General features: G+C 36.9%; 2 protein-coding genes across 3 annotated transcripts in view; one reads left to right on the top strand and one right to left on the bottom strand.

The window, feature by feature from the left end:
* The window catches only part of Apool (apolipoprotein O like), a 63,616-nt gene extending 51,250 nt beyond the window's left edge, over positions 1 to 12,366 (top strand). For both annotated transcript variants that reach the window (XM_028781378.1, XM_028781315.1), the window contains 3 exons: positions 3,501 to 3,614; positions 3,810 to 3,918; positions 11,836 to 12,366. In XM_028781378.1, coding sequence (XP_028637211.1) covers positions 3,501 to 3,614; positions 3,810 to 3,918; positions 11,836 to 11,924 — 312 coding nt within the window. In that variant the 3' untranslated portion in view covers positions 11,925 to 12,366. The remainder of the gene's footprint in view (positions 1 to 3,500; positions 3,615 to 3,809; positions 3,919 to 11,835) is intronic.
* A 5,225-nt stretch (positions 12,367 to 17,591) lies between these two features.
* The window catches only part of Satl1 (spermidine/spermine N1-acetyl transferase like 1), a 16,766-nt gene continuing 9,783 nt past the window's right edge, over positions 17,592 to 24,574 (bottom strand). Inside the window, exons 3-6 of the mRNA XM_028786984.1 lie at positions 20,218 to 20,298; positions 19,712 to 19,813; positions 18,814 to 18,854; positions 17,592 to 17,888 (exon numbers count right to left, since the gene is read on the bottom strand). Of these exons, the coding sequence (XP_028642817.1) occupies positions 17,718 to 17,888; positions 18,814 to 18,854; positions 19,712 to 19,813; positions 20,218 to 20,298 (395 nt within the window). The 3' untranslated portion in view covers positions 17,592 to 17,717. The remainder of the gene's footprint in view (positions 17,889 to 18,813; positions 18,855 to 19,711; positions 19,814 to 20,217; positions 20,299 to 24,574) is intronic.

Here is a 24,574-nt window from a genome sequence, read left to right as displayed (position 1 = left end):
ATTTTTCCTGTCTACAAGAAATGCAGGCACAGTGGATGGAGCAGAGATTGAGGAAATGGCCAATCATAAACCTGCCCAACTTGAGACCCATCCAATGGGCAAGCACCATTCCCTGACACTATTAATGATACTCTGTTATGCTTGCAGACAGGAGCATGTTATCCTCTGAGAAGCTCTACCCAGCAACCGACTCAGACAGATACAGACACCCACAGCCAAACAGTGAATGGAGCTTGGAGACTGTTACCAAAGAATAGGGGAAGGTTTGCTGTCACTGAAGGGGATAGGGACTCCACAGGAAGATCTACAGAGTCAGCTAATGTGGACCCTTGGGGTTCTCAGAGACTGAACTACCAACCAAAGAACAGACATGGACTGGACTTAGGCCACCAAACATATATGTAACAGATGTACGGCTTGGTCTTCATGAGGGTCCTGAACAACTGGAGAAAGTGCTACCCAAAAAGCTTTTGGCTGTCCATGGGATGTGTTCTAGTTGAGCTGCCTTGTTTGACCTCAGTGGGAGAATGTGATCCTAGCCTGCAGAAAATGGAAGTGCTAGGGTGGGAGATACCCCAAAATGCCCCCCACTCAGAGGAGAAGGGGAGGAGGTGGGAGGAAGGATTTTGGGAGGGGATTACCAGGAGGTAGGCAGGGAGCAGGATATAAAGTGAATAAGTAAAAAATTAAATGAAAATAAGTACAATACTATACAAAGATTAATAGATACATGAAAACACTTGGAAAACTGTAGTATATACAGCAAAAGTTAACATCCTTAATGTATTAAGAACTTATAAATGAATAATAGGATGAGTACTAGTCAAAAAAGTAGAAAAGGTATACAGAGAGGCAGTGCACAGAATAAGATACATAAATGGACTAACAAAAGATACTATACGTTTTTATCAGCAATTACATAAATGTCAATTTAATAGACCATTTATATTTTAATATTGGGGAATTTGTGGGTTTTTTTTAAAGTGTTAGGGATCAAAACTCAGTGCCTCATGTAACTTAGATAAGCACCCCTACAACTAAGCATACATATCTATAGATGCACTAATTATACCTTAAGTTTCATCATTTTATTTTCCAGAGCAAATAATTAATTCAGCCAATTAAAATTTTTCAGGGAAGCAGTCAATTTTTTGCCTTTCAGCATCATAAAGACTTTACAAAGGAATCATAATTCTTCTGTTGGTAAAAAGAAAGGGTAGGAAAACAGATGTATGTTTTGGTGGAAGTGTAAGTTGCTGAAGTACGTTGCTAGCTTTTTCAAGAGCAATATGATATTTTAAAAACAAAATTAGTATGATTATTAATCCAGAAATTTCAGTTCTAGGAATGTATTCTGAGAAAACAGTGCAACCGTGCATGAGTTCAGTTGTATGTATAAGAAATAGGATGCTAATTTTATCATTGTTTATCCCTTCTTCCATGCTCTATTATTCCTTTGTTTTTCTATACTGGGGAGTGAGTGTAGGGCCCCATGTTGTGTAATTTTTATATTTATTTATTTATTTATTTATTTATTCACTTTACAACACAATATCAGCCTTTCTTCTCCTAGTATCCCCTCATGCAAATCCTCCCCCATTCCAAAGGAATGACTCCCTCTGGATGTCACCCTCCCTACACTAACACTACCCACCCCTCAATCCTACCATTTCTCTAGCCTCCCACCCCCACACATATCAAGTTGCTGTGAGACTAGGCACATTGTCTCCCACTGAGGCCAGACAAATTTTGGCTTCATTTAGGGGAGCAAGATCCACAGGCAGGCTCAGGGACAGCCCCTGCTCTAGTTGTTGGGAGACCTGCATGAAGATCAAGGTGCTCATCTTCTACATATGTCTACGTCCAGCCCGTGTATATTCTTTGGTTGCTGATTTCATTCTCTGGGAGCCCCCAAGGGTCCCCGTTAGTTGACTCTGTTGATCTTCCTGTGGAGTCCCTGTCCTCTTAGGATCCCTCAACCATTCTCTCAACTCTTCAATAAGACTCCCTGAGCTCCATCTACTGTTTGGGTGTGAGTCTCTGTACCTCTTTCCATTGGCTGCTGGGTGGAGCCTCTCAGAGGACAGTTATGCTCAGTCCCTGTCTCACTCAGGATATTACCTGCTTCCATGCTCTATTCTTTCTTTCATTTTTTTCTATACTGGACAGTGAATGTAGGGACCCATATTGTGTCATTCTTTAAGTGTAGGTATATAGTAAAATCAATAAAACTTTTTAATTTGAAGAACAAAATGTTACTTAAAAAACAAGTTTGTCAAAAGTGTAATCTTGTAAAGTTCTTTATTAAGCCTTAATAGTTGTATACTGTAACCATGAGGAAGGATTGAGAAAGAATAAGAAGAAACCAGAAGATATTCAAAGGGAAAGTGCTAATAGTAGAAGTTAACCCAGACTAATGTGGACCTCAGGAAATCCCAAGTGAGATATCACAGACATATGCCATCACTCTTAACATTATCTTTCTACCCAAAACAAATGTTATTCTCTTGAGAACTTAATTGATGTCTTTCTTTCTCAGTGAATGGAGAAAGATCCACAAGGTTTTAAGCAAAAATACTCATAGCATCTTAAAAACCTCACTTTTCTCAGTGATCGAGTTACTCAAATTATTTCTCCATAGACTTTTGTGGATGTAAATTTCACTTTGTATGAAGTCTTCTAATGTAAGGTACATTGCCAGATCAGTAATGGCTTGATACAGAATGACAAATTTTGAGTTGTTTCACTTATGTGGAGTAAGGTTAAAATCCAGAGAAGCAAATTGCAGAATAGCGATTGGTGGGAGCTTACAATGGAAGGAAATGGGGAAGGGAGCTGTTTGTAAATACTGAAAGATATAGGACAAATGTTAGGAACAAAAACGTTGATGAGGTCTATCTATAGCAAGATCATCATAGTAAATAAGCTTATGCTGAGTACTTGAAATTTGAGAGAGAGTTGCTCTTAAGTGTTTTCATCCTGGGCATAGGGCAGGAAGGAAACTACATGAGTTCATATCTATGTTGGTAAGCTTGATTACAGGAATTAGTACAAAAAGTACACTTATGCCAAAACCTTGTGTTGTTCATCTTAAACAGATATAACTTTTAGTAACATTGCCTCTACAATGCTGGAAACATGAATTTGAAAATACTAAGAGAAGAGCTGAGGTTTGGTTCCCTGGCAGAATGCTGTGTCCAAGGCTTGGGGTTCTGTCCCTAACACTATAAAAATTATCTTCAAATAAATAGGCATAATTTTAAATTGATGTTATATTGTGGATGAAATTAAATATTTATTAGCCACTTACATGGAGTTAGTCATATATATATTTTTATATAAGATTTTGAAAATACTTCTTTGTCTTATATGAACTAGACATTTATATTTCTATTGTTGATTGTGACTTAGGAATTCATATAAAGCCCTTTGTCTGAATTTAAAAGGTTTTATTTTAGCTTTGAAAAACAATGTTATTTGGTTCACTTTTTCTTTGCTAGATAACTGGGAAAAAAGCATATGCCACAAGCCAGCAAATTTTTCAAGCCATTAAGTCATTGTGGACAACAAACAGTGAAAAGGAATTACTCCCTGAACCAAAGGAAGAAACCAAGGTAGAGTTTAAATAAACAAGAAGAGTGTCATTGAAGCTTTGGTTGAGTAAGTACTGGCTCATACTGATACTCCAGAGAGGTCAGAGATAAAATAGAAACAAACAAAAGGCTCACAATAATTTGGTATAGCCTAAGTTTACATTTTTTTAGTAAAATGATTTACCTCTGAAGAAAATATCTGTTTTTAATAAACAGGAAAAAAGGTCTGATGAAATCCATGCCAAAACACCTGACCTGAAACATTCAGTATCTTTGCCAAAAGAACTTGCCTCCGAGACAAAGATTAAATCAGAATCCACCTCAGGTTTGTTTGGAATTTTCAATTTTGTTTTATTTTTATTAAATAATTTTAAAGCATTATAGTTGATGCTTTGACCTTACATGTTTCCCCAAAAGTTTTCTCTCTCTCATATGTATGCTTTGAATTTCATTTTTGGTTATGAGGGACCTAGATTCCTGAGATTTTTCTTTTTAAATCACACCAATAGTTATAATCCATGTCTTCATGTGTGCAGGTACAGTACTGTCAATATGATTGAGTGAAACATTTAATATCACTTTATAAATGTAAGTTATTTTATCAGAAGGAGCAAAGTGTACCTTTCAGGATTCTGTCAACTGACAGGTATGAGCCACACCTGCATAAAGCATCTCAGCTTCCATTTCTCATGCTATTTACCTGTCAGTCTCCTATCAGTCTTACTTTCCACTACCTCTGCTTTTATTAAATTTGAGTACCAGGAGAAATTGCAGCTTTAAGTAGTATAGGTAACAGTATTACAACTTTGCTAGTAATTCAATATTGGCAAACAATATTATGCTTTCTAAAGATCAAAAAGAATGGAACCAAATGATTAAAACCACTTTGGCAGTCTATTCTCATAAATCCGCCTGTCTCAGATTTGCATAGCTGCTTCATTGCAAAACAAATATGCTGCATTCAGAGGTGGAAAGGTAGAAATGGTCTTTTTATCTACCCTTTATAAAGCATGCACTGTGAAATAGATTACTAATGATTATTATTATTCAACCAGCAATACAAAACAAAATAAAGTGCCACCTCTGATGCATTGGTAATTATTCCCATTTCATAATGAAACACCCCAGGAGCTTAAACAGCTTCTTTCAAATCATAGAACTTATCAGTAGCAAAGATGTGTTTTAGCTCATCTTCCTAATGCCACAGTCTACCCTCTTTACACTGTATATAGTTCTTCTAATTGAAAACCAGAATTTCCTCTCTAATTTCCTCTTCCTCCTACTCCCCTCTTAATCTGCATCTGGTGGTAGGGCATGGTGGTCATACCTGTAATTCAAGCAGTTGGGAAACTGAAAGAGAAGGCTTGTGCACTGAAGGCCAGTGTGGACTCTTTAATTTAGTGAGTTCCTAGACTAGCTTGAGATACATACCAAGACCCTGTCTTAAAAGAGCAAGATAGTAATAACAGTAATATTAGTCCAAGAAAAGCTGTCACCAAATAGCAAAACCTTAGGAGGAAGGGAAGATAATCAGGGTTAGATGAGGCGATGAAGGTAAAGTCAGGAGGCAAAAGAACACCTTTATAAGAACCTGGCCATGCTCCATCTTTCCTACCAGTCTGTGGTATTCAGAACATCTTCCTTCCTTCCTTCCTTCCTTCCTTCCTTCCTTCCTTCCTTCCTTTCTTTCTTTCTTTCTTTCTTTCTTTCTTTCTTTCTTTCTTTCTTTCTTTTGTTCTTGTTAAGCCTTGACTACTCTCAGCCATTATCAACTGAAATATCTCAAAACACCTTGTAATTAACTCAAAACCACAAGTTTGCTATCTGACTCTTAACTCATATTGTTTAATCATCTAAAAGCAGTTTGTAGTAGCAGTTATAGAAGGACTAGGTCTAAGCTTTGTATTTTTAAATGTGTTGTATAGGCACAATGTCTGTATATTTTTTGTTGTAAATAAAACATTTTTCTTAAATTGGACATGATAGATAAGGGACATTAACTGAACTGAGAGCCTTAAAGGTATTTTATGAACCATCTTGATTGATACTGCTAACTAAAGAGCAATTGGACATAGGGTGACCACATTCTTCTGTCTCCTAGGCAGTTGAGGTCTTGTATCCTCACATGGTAGAGAAGAGAATGAAACATATTGTCAGGATACATCATAGGGTACAAATTTCATTCACAAGGACTCTACCTTCATCAACTCATCTAATCCTGATTGCTTACTCCCTCCCCCTTGCGACCGAATACCATCATAACATTGGTGGTTGAGATTTTAGTGTAACAATGTAGTTTTGAGGGTTAATTGCCTCACCCTTAGAACTTAGCATTTCTCCGTTTCACATGTAATCACAAAGCTCCATGACATGGGAAACAGTAGTGATTATAACCACAGGTTTTAGAAGACCTGAAGCTGATTACCACACCCATTATTGGAATAGTTCTATTACCTGGAGCAAGATGTCCATCACCATAGGTTTGTTTCCCTATCTACAAGAAAAAAAATAAGAGTTCTCACATGCTTGCCATTAGGGTTATGTCTCAGTCTCAGTCTCCCCCTCCCCCTCCCCCTCCTCCTCCCCTTCCCCTTCTCCTTGATCTCCCCCCCCTCTTCCCCTTGTCCTCCCCTTCCCTCTCCCTCTCGTCCTCCTCCCCCTCTCTCTGCCCCCCTCTCTCTCTCCTTCTGACACACACACACACACACACACACACACACACACACACACAGGGTCTCAATATGCATTACATCCTTGAACTGCTGCCAGTCCTCCAACCTTGTAATAACATCTCTTGAGTGCTGAGTGTGGCCTCAAACCTGATAGATAATCAGAAAAGTTCCACAGAAATATCTGGGCGTTCCACATTTTAAGAAATTCAAAAAGATTGGAGTTCTAAAGATAGGAGGACCTTTCCAATCTAGGAAATTGGAGTGAAGCAAGTCTTTAATCAGATGGTAGACAAGAATATAAATTCAGGGAGTAAGTAGAGGTGTTAGAGGACTTAGGAAATTTGTGTACACCATTAAGCAAACCCGAAAGCAGAAGACACATAAAATTATTTCTCACATCCCTACTAATAGTTCTGTTTAGTATACTTATTAGAGGAATGGCTAGTGGCAGATTGCCCTTATCTCAGAGGATAACCCCACAGCCATGCCCATTTGGGCAGCATTAACTAGAGTCATTGGATTATTTAAAAGAGACAGAGACAGAAGGAGACAGAGAGAGACACACAGAGAGAAAGAGAGAGAGAGAGACAGAGACAGAAAGACAGAGAGAAAGGGAGACAGAGAGAGAGAGAGGGGGGGGGGGGGGGGAGGGGGGGGGGAGGGGGAGGGACTGACTCTCAAAGTGGAAAGGAAGTAGTATCAGGAGAGGAGCCAGGAGAAGGTGAAGGAAGGGACTGGGGAGTGGGTATGATTAGGATTCATCATCTACATTGAAGAAGGTTACTGATCGGTTTCCTGCATTCCAATAGATGGCCCCAAATACATGCACATATGAGCAGCAGTAACAGGACATAGTGTTTTATCAAAAATAAATAAAAGGGCTGGAGAATGACTCAGCACTTAGGAACACTGGTTGCTCTTCCAATGTACTCAGGTTTGATTTCCCAACACCAAATGGTAGCTCATAACTGTCTGTAACTCAATTTCTGGATCATCTCATGCCTTCTTCTGACTTTTGTGGATACCAGGCATGTATGTGATGCACAGATTATACATGCATTAAGTCTTATACATTTATAACACTTATAACAATAATAATGACAATAATAATGATGACAACAATAATAATGAAGTTGGGAAAAGGACATATTTGGGAAGATATGGAGGTAGATATGATTATATATCATTGTGCACATGAATGAAATTCTCCCCACCACTAGCTGGGGAGTAATAGCTAATCAGTGGCAACTGAGAAAGATAAAATCTATTTTCTCCAGGGACAAGCCTCATGACAAGCTATCTAATCTGTTAGAGTTAACCCTAAACATGTGTATATATGAGCAATAATGAATTATGCTATGTATGTATGTATGTATGTATGTATGTATGAGCAATAATGGATTATGCTATGTATATATGGATGTATGTATGGATGGATGGATGTATTTCTGAAGTTTAATAAGAATAATTTCCTTCCTAGAGTCTCTTTAGATTTCTATGTCTATTTAAGCCAGAACGTTTTGTATTTACATTCCAGCCATTGCCCTCCCCCAAGATGCTTCCCCTGCCCCCCACCACCATACCTCCCCCTTCCCTGGGGCCTCAAGCATATGTGCGTGCATGTGTGTGTGTATGTGTGTGTGTTTGTATATATATGAATGGGCTGGGAGCCTTGGACCAGTCCCTGTATGATGCCTGGGAGCTCCCTGGGATCTGGGTTAGTCGAGACTGCTGGTCCCAAGTGGAGGGACGGACAGGGTTACTAACTCACAGTCAAAATTCTTTACCCTGAACTGTCTAAAAGAACTGCAGGAACAGAAATGGAGAATAGATAGACTGAAGGAAAGAAGGTCCAATGACCTCCCCAACTTGGGATCCATCTCATGGGAGTGGGTGTGTACACCAAGGCCTGATACTATTATTGATGCTATAATATGCTTACAGACAGGAGCCAGAACTTATATAGCCACAATTTTCACTCAAAGACGACAGAAAACTTATATATATATATATGTATGTATATATATATATATATACATACATATATACACACATACACACACACACACACACACAAATCATGAATTTAGAGTGGGGTTTACATGGAAGGAAATAGAGGCGAAGGAGTGGAAATGATGGAAATGTAGGACTTATATATGAATTTCTCAAAAGATAAAATTTCAAGTAAACAAAATTCTCAAAAATAAAGAAAACTTTTTTTATTGGATGTTTTATTTACATTTCATATGATGTCCCCTTACCGCATCCCCCACCCACCCAGGAACCCCCTATCCCCTTACCCCTCCTCCTTCTTCTCTGCGGAAGAAGAGAACCCCTACCTCCCCCCACTCCCACCTCCCCACCCTCAAATTCCCACCCCCTGGGGTGTCCAGCCTTCACAAAGTCAAGGATCTCTTCTTCCACCTATGCCCAGCAGGGCCCTCTGCTCTTAAATATACAGCTGAAGCCCTGGATCCCTCCCTAAGTGCTCCCAGGCTGGTGGTTTAGACCCTGGGAGCTGTGGTTGGTTGGTATTGTTGCTCTCCTCATGGGGCCACAAACCCCTTCACCTCCAATGGCCTTCACTCTAACTCCTCCATTGGGAACCCCATGATCAGTTCAATGGCTAGTTGTGAGCATCTGCCTCTGAATATGTCTGGCTCAGCCATTAAAGGCTAGGCTCACAGCCAAAAATATAAAGAAAACTTTAAAGAAAATTTCAAAGAACTAGAGTTCAGAGAACCTTTTTAAGTTGTTGAGATGTGCCTGCCACCAGGTGGCAGTGAAGATGCATTTGAGAAATGCTGATAAGCACAAAACTCCTAGCATTTCTTTACCCCATTTTTTAGACCCTTTTCAGAGAGTTTTCTAATTAAAAGCTAAATACATACTAATACATTATATATGTTAAAATATTATCTAGCAATAGATTTGATACCTGCTATAATTGTCAAGTAGTGCCAGTTGAAAGTATCTTAAGATAATTTATAAGATGATATGAAAACACTTGTGATTTCTGTTGGCAATTTGCAACCCCATAGGAAGAACAACAGTATCAATCAACCAGACCCCCCCCCAGAGCTCCCAGGGACTAAACCACCAACCAAAGAATACACATAGAGGGACCCATGGCTCCAGCTGCATATGTAGCAGAGGATGGCCTTATCTGGCATCAATGGGAGGAGAGGCTCTTGGCCCTGTGAAGGCTTGCTGCCCCAGCATAGGGGAATACCAGGGAGGGGAGACAAGAGTGGGTGAGTGGGTGAGGGAGCACCCTCATAGAAGCAGCCAGAGGGGAGATGGTATAGGGTATCACCAGAGGGGAAACTGGGAAAGAAGATAACATTTTAAATGTAAATAAATAAAATATCCAATAAAAGAAAAGAAAAAAATATAAAAATAATACCCTCGAAGTTTGTCACCTAGATTTATAACTGAATAAAATTTCCAGTTTTAGAGATTAGTAACAGTATAGACAACTTTTCTTAATCTTACTTGATAAATCATGAATTCTATCTTAAACCTCTGAAAGGACCTCAAATTAAAAATTTCTATTGTATGGATATCAGTATTGATATCATAGATAGTGTTTATGGCCTGATTAAGACTTTGGTCCTGATACCATATATAAATGTGTCACACTTTATAAAGTAGAAAAGACTTCTAAAAGTTATAAATCACTATGTTCAAATTTTCTTCTTTGTTTTAATCATAAAACTGAAAATAAATTTTTCTGTGGGAAAAATGTATGGCTCCACAAAATTATAAAATCATTTAAAAATAACTCAGACATTGAAAAAAATTTAAAATAAAAACAATTGGTGCATGTACTTTACAGCTACTCGAAAATTTAACCCTTAATTGTTGACTAAATGACTGCTTTTGATATCTTAAGACAAGGTAGCCTACCCCCTAACTTTTTCTAAGTAAGCTTCCTTTTCTAAATAATAAACAAAGTGTTTTTACTAATTGGTTGTTCTTTGCCTACTTATCATGCACAAAGTAGTGTATGCATCTTACCTAATGCTAAAAAAAGTATGTGATATTGTTACTGTACTAACTTCCATTTTCAGAAAATCCAGGACTCTGTAGGAATCAGACATGCCTACATTCAGGCTTGCTCCTCCACTTGGCAGTTGAGTGATATTAGTCAAATTAATCTCTAAATTAATTAATAAATTGATCTCCTTATCTGTCAAATGTGAATAATGCAGGCATGCATTGCTAAATGACAGGGATAAATTCTGATGAATGTGCCATTAGATAATTTCACCATTGTAGAAACACCACTGTGTGTACACAAACTAGTTAGCATAAGTCAGTATGCAATATGACTTATTTCATCAACCTCATCCCAAGCATGTGTGGTACATTGAGCACATCTTTTCTGGAACACAATTAACTTGTCAAGCTAACTATTAAATCATATTACCAAATCAAGGAATCAGTTTTTCATCTCGAGTACATGAAATCCATCAATAACCATGAATACAGGTTAAACTGTCCCATCCTCCCTTGGCCTGTAAGGTATCACTTACTCTTGGTTCTTGTTCGTATCTCTGTCTTAATCTTAACTTTAAAAGGTTACAGTATTTTGAAGAGTTCCCTTCTTGTACTCATCTGGCTATAGATAATGCTACTTTGCTCCATGGTTTTCAATGCTGTATAGGCTGGAACTGTAATAACCCAGTTGGGGCCTCTTATGAACTGTACTGACACAGTTCTAGCTGACTACCCAGTATTTGAACTCATATGTTTAGTAAATAATTCACATTCCACACATCCAAAATTTAACATTTTATTTGCTTTCCCCAAATCTACTTGTATCACATTTTGTCCTGTCTCAATGACTTTCAGCTCTATTCTTCTAGTTTCTCTAGTTAAATAGTCAATCTCTTTAGGAAATTCTGTTTATTTTACCTTCAGAATTATTCATAGTATAGTTCTTTCTTACAATTCTCAAAACTGTCGCCACGAAGCCCTCAGCACTTCAGTGAGTAATGCAATGGCTTCTTATCTGCTATCCTTACTTCTATGTTTGTTCCTCTATGGTCTCTTTTACTTAGGCAAAAGATCTCTTATTAAGCACAACTATGGTATACATCTACTTAAAAATTGCCCATCAACTTGAACTAAAAGACTATATCTTAACCATGACTCTAAACTAGCCTGAAGTCTTCTCCTGCCACTCATTGACACCCATTTATCTACTGTATTTCAGCCATATTGGATCAGGTCCTCACACGTGTGGTCAGCTCATCCTAGAAGCCATTTCCCACAGATAACTGTCTATAGAGCACATGCCTGCATCTTCCTCATTTCTTTCCTCAAATATCACCTTTCTAGGAACCTTATTTATACTTGGAAATTACCCAAACACTTTATGTATCCCTCCGTGATTTCCTATTCTGTGCAGCACTTAACTATCAAAGGATGTGCTATGTATTTTACTTACCTTGTTGTCTATTTCACCCATGTTAGGCTCATATTGAAAGATTTTATGTTTTGTTCACTGCTGTAGTCTCAAAACAAAATATAAATATCTTCTTTTTCGCTTTAATACTTTATAGGTACTACACAGTTTATACCTGACCCCAAGCTCATGGATCACGGGCAGTCTCATCCAGATGATAAAGATATGTACAGCACCAGAAGCTGAACTAGTTTACAGAGGGAACCTGCATAGAGAACTGCCAGATGTACCAAGTTGCAAACAATGGTGAAAGATCACATAATGAATGGGTAACTGACAGAATGTGACTTGAAATTTTTCCATGACATTTTCAAATAAACAGTTTGGCCAATGATACAAGTGGTAAAAACACAAATTAATGAATGCAACACAATTAATATTAAGTGATTAATGAGGGAACTGAGTTAGAAATACTAGGAGTATATTTCATGACTTGTAATAGAATTTATCAGAAAGCAAAATGAAGATTGTCAGTAAGACTGAATTCTAAAAACATACATATATATGTATGTATGTATCTGCTTCAGTTTTCCCAATTATTGCCAGTTAACTTAGAATGGGGGCTAGCAGAATGTTTTTCACTTAACTTTTTTTTTGAGCTGGAATAAAATATCCATATTTTATGGCACATGAGTTTTGCTTTATTTATGATATCTACTCTTAAATGCTTGAAAACATCTGTTTAAGTGGACCATATCCTACATGATCCTAGGACCGAGTAGCAACTTTGCTACTGCTTCTTGAGTGTTGTGTTTTTCTGTTTCACTCCACTCAGGCCTTTAAACTCAACAAACTAGCCTGTTTTCTACTTCATAGAGCAAAGATGTCCATTTCTTAGATACAAGCATTCCCACTAGCCATCTAACTTCCAGGTTACTCTTTGCAGCCATTCTTTGCACCCTTTCCTAAGACTAGTGTTTCTTCTCAGGTCCCAATTCCCATCTTTTCAGGACTGTTTCATCCTGTTTAACCTTTAATCTTTGGTATCTCTTTTCACTCATCTTTTCCTCAACTAGTAAATAGATTTTCCTTAAAAAAAAAATCAAAAAGCAATAGAAAAAAGACAAAGCATAACCCAGCCTTTCCCTCAAGCTGTCTTTTCTCTTGAGCTTCCTCCTAAGATTTCTGTACATTTTTAAAAAGGCATTATATATAAGTGAAGTACATTATCAACAATGTTTTAATGAACATTATAACCAATAGATGTCAGTTATTTAGGAGACAGGTAAGTATTATTAGATTATTAAGAATGCTTCAAACCTAACACACTGCCTGGAATATTTTACAATGGCTCCCCATTTTCTACTGTATTAGCTTCTGACATGTTGATGAGCTCAGACCTTGTTTTTTACTTTACTGTCAATTACATTTCATAACAAGATAAACAAAAAGCTGGAGAGAGGGCTCAGCATGTAAAAATGTTTTCCCCAAAGCCTGATGACCCAAGTTAGAGCCCTCAGTCTCACATTAGAGAGCTGAATCTTGCAGGTTATCCTGTGGCCTGCATACAAAGGCAAAGACATGCTCCTGTGCATAGGCACAAATGTGTGTATACATGATAAATGTTTTTAAGTAAACATAGTCCCTTAATTCTATCATGGTTTCTAAAGACTCTCAAAAGAAAACATAATACAAATAGAAAAAGTACAACTGAAAGAAGATTGTTTAATGAAAAACAGAACTTTTTTGTTGTTGATAAATAGTAAGGCATTATGCATAATTTGTTGGGAATTTGTGCGAGCTTTGAAAGACTATAATCTGAAAAGGCCATATATGCAAAACCATGCTGAAAAATTGAATACATATCAAGGGTCATCTAATAAGGAAAAATTATAACTCATGAATTTTTATAATTGCAATAGCTGGTTGTGTGATAGCTTATTTAACAGCAAATTATAACCATTTATTTATAAATATAAATAAATATATAGAGATTATGACAAATATAATAACACCCTTAAAAAGAGAGATCATTCTAAAATGAGTGCATCTGATAAGAGAACAGTGAAGCAAATTTGAGAAATGATAAAATCTATTGAAAAAAATTTGGGTGTAGAACCACTTATTTTAAATTTTATGCTTTGAGGATAGATGACAGCCCAGGTGCTACAAATATGGTTGAATTTCATATTTTAATGGTAGAATTAATTACAGATTTGTCACTTAAGAAATGACTTCTTTAATGGCATTAAAGGATGTCACTAAATCAAGAGACTTTTATGAAGCAGTAGTACATGTTAAAACAATTTTCCTTATCCAGTGTCAACATATGTAGTATAGTTAGTAACAGTGTCTCAGGACTGGTAGATACAAGACAGGGATTTGTAAAGTTAATACAAGACAATGAAAGTGCTTCCCCAAGTTTGCATATCAAGATATTTTGTGTGCAGAACCATTAAAAATGGGGTTCAGAGATGGTCTAGTGGATCAAAGGCTTGTCATGAACACATGAAGAACTGAGTCTAAATGCCCAGAAACCAAGTAATATCAAGTGTAGCAGTTGACCTCTCTAATCTCAATGCTCCTATCTTACAGGAAGATGAGATGTGGAGATAGGAGGACCCACAGAAGTTTGTGGGGTGTATGCAACAGTGAGGACAAGAAATGTGTCTCAAACAAATTTTGATCACTAAACATACTTGTAGCATCAATGTGCCCACACTGACTGGTTAGTATACAAACAGACATACAGTATATGCATACACATCACATACACAAATGTTTTAAGTATTAAAATGGACAGTGTCATGTACAAGATCAAGTGAGTCAAAATTCCAACATACATAGGAGAACCTCTCTCCTCCATGCTGAGGTCCTACCTCCTATTCAAGGATCTATGGTCCATTGATTGGTGCTGTCAGAGGGAGAGTCACTCTTTCTTGGATATGTGGCCTGTGTTAGATTGCCCATGCCCGTGTGCACATAAACATAATTATGTAGACTCAGCAGTGTTTAATACAAAATAAGAAAAAATAATGTGGCATGAAGTTAGGAGGGTGATTGAGTAAGGAGCTCAAAAGAAGAGCTGGAGGAAGTGGTGAATGAAGATGGTCAGAATACATTATAGAGATATGTGGAACACAGACAACAACAACAGACATATTAAACATGGATGAGGAAAAGCCAGGAGGCACCAACCCAACCCAAAGAACTACAGGAAACTAAGGAATGCTGAGAGCTTGAGAAATAGTCTTTCCCAGGGAAGAGCACACCAACTGGTTATTCAATACCAAGTGGTCAGTTTTGAAAATATACATACCAGTAACATTATACAGAATCAACAAGTTGTACTTATGTATTTAGGAATATATGTGTGTGTGTGTGTGTGTGTGTGTGTGTGTGTGTGTGTGTGTGTGTGGTATATGTGTATGTATGTAACAACAATTAATGAAAGAGGCCATAAATTTTAAAATAGAGAAGGAGGGGTATATTGGAGAATTTTGAGGGAGGAAAGGAATGGGAAACTGATATAATTATAATGTCAAAAATAAAAATTAAAAATAAATAAATAATAAACTCTAATAGGATAATATATTTTTAATTATTTAAAACAATATTGAAATTTTAATGACACAATTTCTCCTCCCCTTTCCTGCCTATAAACCTTCTCATACCCCTCCTTGCTCTCTTTCAAAATCATGACCTTTTTTAAATTAATTGTTATGTTTTGTGTGTGTGTGTGTGTGTTTGTGTTCATGTCTGTGACTGTTCTTCAATACATAAATACAACTTGCTCAGTCTGTACATCATTTTTTAAACCCTAAATTTCATAAGATCCAAAAGATTAAGTTATCACCAATTAGCAAGAACTCCTTTAAAGCATTGATTTTTAACATGGTAGTATTATTTACTTTCAGAAGTAAGGTGGTTTGAAGCCAAATAATGAAAAACTATGATTTGCTAAATATTAAGTCACTTATAGTCAATAATGTGAAATATTAGTCATTTATATAAATGCAAAATTTGTGACAGAACTTAATGATAAAAACTACCTTACAGACATCATTTCAGCTATTAAACTTCTCATTTAAGAGAGAGAAATATTTAATTTCAAGGTATAAATCATAACAGTATTCCAAATGGAACTGAAATTTTGACATGTTGTCAAAAACAAAGGCCTTGAGCTTTAAAGATTAGGTAGCCTTGCTTTTTCTACAAAACTTGAAAACAGATTTCAAGATTTCAAAAAAAAATTTTTGTGTGTATTTGCAAGTCCATTTTCAGTTAACCTAATTGTTACCTGACAGTTTTCAAATGGAAAGCATGGAGCTGAGATTTGATACTGAACTTAAACTAACTCTCTCTCTCTCTCTCTCTCTCTCTCTCTCTCTCTCTCTCTCTCTCTTTCCCCCCTTTTTTTCTTGGTTTTTCGAGACAGGGTTTCTCTGTGTATCACTGGTTGTCCTGGAACTCACTCTGTAGACCAGGCTAGCCTCGAACTCTCGAACTCAGAAATCCACCTGCCCTCTGCCTCCCAAGTGCTGGGATTAAAGGTGTGCGCCACCACCGCCTGGCTCTCTCTCTTACTTCATAATGTGTTTTGTTTGCATGTGAACCAGGTAAGTAGCTTCTGCAATAAGAATGTATTTAAAGTCAGAAGTAAGGTGGAATAGGGTTAATACAATGTTTCATTGGTGTCTTTAAGACCTAGACTTTCCACACTAATCTCTTTAGCACATTTCAGAGTCACAAGATGAGTATTGTACCTCCAGGGAGCATGCAAGCCATTCAAAGTAGGAAGACAGAGGGACAGGTGTACAATATGCAAGGGATATGCCCTAAGTCCTTTTCATTGGAAGAGTAACTGCTTTCTTAGAGTCTCCTCAGAAGATTTCAGTGTATTTCTAAACCAGAATCTATAGACACACAATTTTCACTCAAACAGCAGGTGTCTTAATGAAAACTTCAGTAGCTCACCATTGACTATAGAATCAAATCAAAAAGTCTTCTGTCTTATATTCTAAATGTTTTTTCTCATGCGCCTTCATTCAAATGTACATTTATGGCATCCCACTTGTTTAATGAGCATGTTTACTCTTCACTGCCTGTGCTGCTGCCCTTCAGTGTGCCCCCTTATCTTGTTTCATTCACATTCTTGTATCCTATCCAACCTTCAAAAATAATTTGAGCATTACCTTTTTCCAATTCTCCACAATAGGATTTATTAATTTATTACATTCCCTTGTCCTTAGTCTCTGTAAATATTATAACCCACACAATTTCTTTTAATAAGTATTTTCTCACAAGTAAATATCCTTGGTGGGTATAGCTGGCTCACCTTTTTATTATGGTTTTAGATGGTTATATAATTCCAAAATAATTGTACTTCTATAAAGTGACTATACCAGAAAGGATGGACACAGATACAAAAAGCAGTGTTGAATGTGGTATGTTCTCTAAGTATAACCAAAGAGCTGTAGATGTTCAGGGATGGAATATACTTAGGGTACAATAGTGAAGATCCAATGGAACTGAATGCTCTAGATAAGCAATCATGAGTTTTTCACAAGTAATGTCTTCAGAACTTAGCCTCACTGTAGGAAATTAATTTTAAACCTCATACCTACTTCTTTCTATTTAAACATACTCGTACTTCATCATATATAAAATATAAATCCTTAAGCCATTTGAGCGTTTTGCTTATCTTAATTTCAGCAATGTGAAAATATCACCATTGTACATTTGATGAAATACAGTTACTAAAAACTCCAAACCCAGTGTAAGTGGGTTTTGAAGGATGTAATCACAGATTGTTAGAACTTTTACTATCCATTAGTGTTTAGTTTGGATGGTGAAAAATTGACTGTATCTTAAAAAATCTCTTTGAAAGTAAAATATCTACAACAATATTATGTTCACTTGCTTTATTTTACAACATTTGATGTAAAAGTGATGTTTCTCAGGTGACATTCAAATGTTGAGGCCTATTTTGGGATGAGTTGTTAACTGTTTTTTTGTTGTGTTTTTTATTTTTTGTTTTCATTCTTCCTCTGCAAGTTCCAGGAGATCTTCCATGTTAAATCTGAACAAATGGCAGCCTTCCTCACAGGAAAGGTCTAAAGCCCCTAGGCGAGTGTAGTACTCAACAGAATCCTGATTCCAAATGATGACAAGAAATTGCATGCCACAACATTCAGTGTTGATGGCTATCTGTTTTAAAACAAACAAGTAGATATTACCCTTATTTGACAGTATAATCATTCACATTTTACTGAAGATCTATTATATATAATGTGATATATGTATAACAATTTTGAAATAGGTATTTTGTGACAAAAAAAGAATCTTTTATATTATTGCAAGTCACACTGTAGGTCTGTTTTGTGAGTAAAATCACCTTATCCTTGATGATAAAAACATACATAGTGTGCTCATACATTACATAAGAATAAAATTTAAGCCAGGCAGTGGTGGCGCATGCCTTTAATCCCAGCATTTGGGAGGCAGAGGCAGGCGGACTTCTGAGTTAGAGGCCAGCCTGGTCTACAGATGAGTTCCAGGACAGCCTAGGCTATACAGAGAAACCTTGAAACCTTGTCTCCAAAAAAAATAAATTTTAATTAGATATAACATAGAATCTGAGCTTTCAGCTTAAAAATCCACTTTAATAAATATTGGAAGTACATGTTATGAAAATATTTTGTGGATGTGGATGTGGATGCACATATTGGTGTGGATTTGGGAATGCATATGTGTGCGTGCCTTGGTGGTCAGGGGACAACTTTGGATGTTATCCCTCAGATGCTATCACTTTTTGTTTGAGAAAAAGTCTTTCACTGGCCTGAAATTTCACCAAGTAGGTTAGGGTGACAGCCGGTGACCACAAGATATCAACAGTCTGTAGCTCTTCTCACCTTGCCATTGCTGGCATAAAAGTGTATGTCACCACTCCTGACATTTTATGTGGAGTCTGAGAATTAAATTTAACTCCTGGTGTTTGCAAGGCAAGCATTTTACCAAAAGAACCAGTCTTGGTATATTTAATTAATAAGATTATTTACCTAATCTATGCCTCATTAAACAATTTTTGATGAAGGATACTATATAGACTATCAATACTAACTATAACACATACCTGACTTAGCCTCTTCAGCATGTCAGCCCCAATACCTAGACCTATTAATTAAATAGATATGTCAAAGAAAGGCTGTAAGTTGAGAATTTTCACTTAACTAGTAGTTTACTTTGATTTTAAAGCAATATAAGATCAAACTCTGTTTATGGTTGTCATATATTCTAAATAGCATGTGTTGAAACTCACTCATGAATGTTTTAAACTCTTTTATCTTACTGGAGCCTGGAAACAATGCTAATACAAATGAGATTTTTTTTTTTCTTGAGAAAGGGTCTGACCATCTTTTGCTGAATGGCTTGAAATAAGAGCTCACTGAGATCCACCTACCTCTGCATCCCAAGTACTGGAATTAAATGTGTGTCACCATGCTGGCCTTCACTGTTTTCTTACAACAAGGCTTCTTATCTATGTCTACTAAAAAACAAACCTAAAATATAAAATTATTTTACAGATAAAAATATTTGTTGGGCTGGAGAAATACCTCGGCAGTTAAGAGCAGTGACTGCTCTTTCAGAGGTCCTGAGTTCAATTCCCAGCAACTACATGGTGGTTCACAACCATCTGTAATGGAATCCAGTGCCCTCTTCTGGTGTGTCTGAAGACAACTACAGTGTACTCATAAATAAAAGAAATAAATATATCTAAAAAACATATTAGTTGGAACTGAGTAGTTTGCTTGAGTGTATTGATGAATACTGTTGAAATATTTTCTAACTTTTCTAACTGGTTTAGTCTTCACTGTACTAGGATCCTGATCAGGCTCAAGAAATAGAAATGAGTTATCTAAATAAGTTAAAACTCATAATTCTAGTAAAAAACTTATCTGTAGCCCTTACATTAGAATGGTACTTAGAAAAATTTACACGTTTGCAAATAATATTATGATTGTAGTTTTTACCTTGATATTCTTCAGTGATATAAAAATCCTCTAGGTGAAGCAGTTTGCCAATACGTGGGTCATAAGTGAAGTAGTACATGGCAAATCCAATAGTTCTTACTCCTGGGAGGAGAGAAGAGAGTGGACAAAGAGGCTGATGCTTTCAGTCATAAGAAGGCATATGTTTCCAAACAGAATACAAAAGGGTATGTTTGTTTGCTGCTTTAACTATTCAGGCAGTAAGTGGTTGCTGGACAAAGTCAGTTCATAAATATATAATACAGAAAGTTTACTTTTCTTATAATAAAGCCTTTAAAAGAAAATATATACTTTGATCCCTGTTCTCATAATTTTAATAATTTATTATCAGAGTGATATAGTAGTGTTATTTAAAAGTATTCTAGGTTTGTACATTGTAGTCCTCTGCTTAATCCTATTTATACAATATGTATTTGTTGCTGTTAACTCTGTTTTCAGATACAGAAAATATGTTATAGACTAAATTAGAGACAAAAGGTTTACTTTACCTGATTCTGTTTGTTTACTGGGTGCTTCAGCAATCAGGCAGTAGAAAAGTGGTTTGTCCCCAAAACCATCCCTGAATAAATCTGAAATATTAATTCACATATGATATGTCAAAGTTTATAAGTGAGCAAAGATGGCAGAATAGGAAGGAGTAGGATCACTTCTTCCTGCGTGTACAGCAGCAATGCTAGTAACAACTGTCTGAAGTGAGTATTTTAACGTTTACAATTTTAGGAGAGTCTGGCTAGTAGCTAAAGTTACTTTTGGTTAAATGTATGCATAAGTGCATAAGTGCCTATCTCCCTTTGAGTATTCTAGGGGTATCTGTAGGAATGACAGCTTATATTTCTGGGTAGGTTCTGAAGCCTGGGTCATCAATAATTATCTTGTCCTTAATATACTAGATTTTTATGTTCTAACTAGACTTCGATTCAGATTGTTCAGATGAAAGCTTAGGGGCTGATTGTCATTATGCCAGCCCCTATCAGCTGAAGTGACAATTAAATGAAATAAAATTGAAGGAAATTAAATGAATCTATCCCTGCTTGTACTTGTATGGGATCTCTCTCTCTCTCTCTCTCTCTCTCTCTCTCTCTCTCTCTCTCTCTCTCTCTCTCTCCCTCTCTCTCTCTCTCTCTCTTTCCCCCTCCCTTCCTCCCTCCCTCTCTCCCTCTCTCCCTCTCTCTCTCTCTCCCTCTTTCTCTCTCTCCCTCTCCCTTTCTCCTTCCTCCCCCCCTTCCTCTCTCCCTCCCTCCTTCCATCCCTCTCCGCCTAGTTCACACCCTCTTTGTGTTTCTATGGGAATATATACACATGCATATACAATCTACCCTTACTTTCTGTTTGTATGGGAACGCACATGATAGTATGGCAGTCAGTTAATGAATAAATACAAGTAAATCTTGCTGCAGTAAATAATTTTAAAATAATCAAGATGCAATTTTGTTGAAATTACTGATGTGGTATAGTATGCCTGCAGACAGAAGATACAAATCATAAAAAGAGATGCTAAAAATAATTAGAAATAATTGAAAATGAAAAAAATTATAAACAAAAACTTACTGAGTGCAGTGATAATAGTGCTCACAGAAATTAATAGTTGCAAACTCCTATACTGTAGAAAGAAAAAATCTCAGAAAAGAACTTAATATATGCCTTTAAAGAGGTATAAAACAAAGCTAAGTAAGCCCTGATGTAGCCTATGGAAGGCAATAAAGTTTAACAAATATAAATAAGATGAGAAATATAGAGAAAACTTAAGGACCCCCCCCCCAAACTGGTTATTTGAATAAGCCAGCAGAACTGATGGCTAGACTGGAGAAGAACAAACGATACAAATATTAAGATCACAAGATAGATAAACCCCTAGCCAAACTAACTAAAGGGCCCAGAGGCAGTATCCAAATTAACAAAATCAGAAATGAAAAGGGAGACATAACAGAAACTGAGGAAATAACAAAAAGTCATCATACCCTACTACAAACGCCTACACTCAACAAACCTGAAACATCTAGATGAAATGGATGGTTTTCTAGACAGATACCACATCTCAAAGTTAAGAGAGGGTAAACCATCTAAACAGGCCCATATCACACAAGGAAATAGAAGCAGTTATTAAAATCCTCCCAAACAAACAAACAAACAAAAAAAGCCCAGGGCCAGATGGTTTTAATGTGGAATTCTACTAAACCTTCAAAGAAGACCTGATACTAATATTCCTCAAACTATTCCATAAAATAAAAACCAAAGGAACACTGCCTAAATCGTTCTGTGAAGCCACAATTAAGCTCATACCTAAACACAAAGACCTAACAAAGAGAACTTCAGACCAATCTCCCTTATGAATATAAATGCAAAATTACTCAATACAATTCTTGCAAACAGATTCCAAGAACACATCAAAACCATCATTCAACATGATCAAGTAGGCTTCATCCCAAGGATACAGAGTTGGTTCTATATACAAAAATTCACTAACGTAATCCACTATATAAACAAACTCAAAGAAAAAAAAATCTCATGAACATCTCCTTAGATGCAGAAAAAGTATTTGACAAAATACAATGCCCCTTCATGTTAAAAGTATTGGAGAGATCAGAAATTCAAGGCCTATAACTAAACATAATAAAAGCAATTTACTACAAACCAACAGCCAATATCAAATTAAATGGACACATACTTGAAGCAATCCCACTAAAATTGGGGACAAGACAAGGATGCCCACTCTCCCCATATCTTTTCAATATACTACTCATAGTGCTAGCTAGAACAATAAAAAAAAGACATCAAGGGTATACAATTGGCAAAGAAGAAATAAAGGTACCACTATTTGCAGATGATATGATTGTATACATAAGCAACCTCAAAAATTCTACTAGAGAACTTCTCCAACTGATAACTTCAGGAACGTGGACAGATGTAAGATTAACTCAAATAAATCAGTAGCCTTCCTCTATAAAAATGATAAACAGGCTGAGAAAGAAATTAGGGAAATGACACCCTTCATGATAGCCACAAATAATATAAAATATCTTGGGGTAACTCTAACGAAACAAATGAAAGACCTGTATGACAATAACTTTGAGTCTCTCAAGAAAGAAATCAAAGAAGATCTCAGAAAATGAAGAGATCTCACATGCTTATGGATTGGCAGAATTAATATAGTAAAAATGGCCATCCTATCAAAGGCAATCTACAGATTCAATGCAATCCCCATCAAACTCTCAACACAATTCTTCAAAGACATAGAAAGAACAATTCTCAAATTCATCTGGAAAGACAAAAACCCAGAATAACCAAACAATTCTTAACAATAAAAGAATGGCTGGGGGAATCACCATCCCTGACCTCAAGCTTTACTACAGAACAATAGTGATAAAAACTACATAGTATTGGTACAGAGACAGACAAATTGACCAATGGAATAGAATTGAAGACCCAGAAATAAAACCACACACTTATGGTCACTTGATCTTTGACAAAGATGCCAAAACTATACAATGGAAAAAAGAAAGCATCTGCAATAAATGGCGCTGGCCTAACTGACTGTCTGTGTCTAGAAAAATGAAAATAGACCCATGTTTGTCATCTTGCACAAAGCTCAAGTCCAAGTGGATCAAGAACCTCAACATAAAACCAGATACACTGAATCTAATAGAAGAGAAACTGGGAAGGAGCCTTGAACTCATTGGCACAGGGGGAGAATTTCCTGAACAGAACTCCAAAGGCTCATGCTCTAAGATCAAGAATTGGTAAATGGGACCTCATGAAACTGGAAAGCTTCTGTAAGGCAAAGGACATAGTGAATAAGAAGAATTGGCAACCTACAAATTGGGGAAAATCTTCACTCACTGGACATCCAATAGAGGGCTAATACCCAAAATATATAAAGAACTCAAGAAGTTAACCACCATAAAACCAAACAACCCAATTTAAAAATGGGGTATAGAACTAAACTGAGAATTCACAACAGAGAAATCTTGAATGGCTGAGAAGCACCTCAAGAAGTTCCTTAGTCCTGTTCAAAGTCCTTAGTGATCAGAGAAATGCAAATCAAAACGACCTGAGATTCCACCTTACACCAGTCAGAATGGCTAAGATCAAAACCTCAGATGACAACACATGTTGTTGAGGATGTGGAGAAAGAGGAACACTCCTCCATTGCTGATGGGATTGCTAACTGGTACAACCACTCTGGAAATCAATCTGGAGGTTACTCAGAAAATTGGAAATAGATATACCTGAAGAACCAGCTATACCACTCTTGGGAATATACCCAAAAGATGCCCCACCATGCTACAGGGACACATGTTCCACTATGTTCATAGCAGCCTTATTTGTGATGGCCAGAAGCTGGAAACAGCCCGATGTCCCACAATAGAAGAATGGATATAGAAAATGTGGTTCATTTACACAATGGAATACTATTCAGCTATTAAGGACAAGGACATCATGAGTTTTGCAGGCCAATGGATGGAACTAGAGGATATCATCCTGAGTGAGGTAACTCAGACCCAAAAGGACACACATGATATGTACTCACTAATAAGTGGATATTAGCCAAAAAAAGAAGGAAAAGTATAGAATACCCAAGATACAGTCCACAGATCAACAAGCTGAAGGGCACAAGTGAGGACACCTAAATCCCACTTGAGAGGGAGAAGTAAGCAATCACAAGTAGGGAAGAAGGGAGGGACCTGGGTGGGAAAGTGGACAGTGGGGGTGAGAGGGGGGAAAGAGGGGAACCTGATCTGGTACTGAGTGAGGGAAAAGGACTGAAGCCCTAAGGGCCAGCAGAAAGAATGGAAACAGGCAACCTTGGGAGGTAGGAGGTTGGCGGGGGGGGGGGGGGGGGGGGGG

Source organism: Grammomys surdaster, unplaced genomic scaffold, assembly GCF_004785775.1.
Source record: "Grammomys surdaster isolate TR1022 unplaced genomic scaffold, NIH_TR_1.0 61, whole genome shotgun sequence".
In the NCBI taxonomy this organism is placed as follows: domain Eukaryota; kingdom Metazoa; phylum Chordata; class Mammalia; order Rodentia; family Muridae; genus Grammomys; species Grammomys surdaster.
This window is presented reverse-complemented; position numbering and strand designations above follow the sequence as displayed.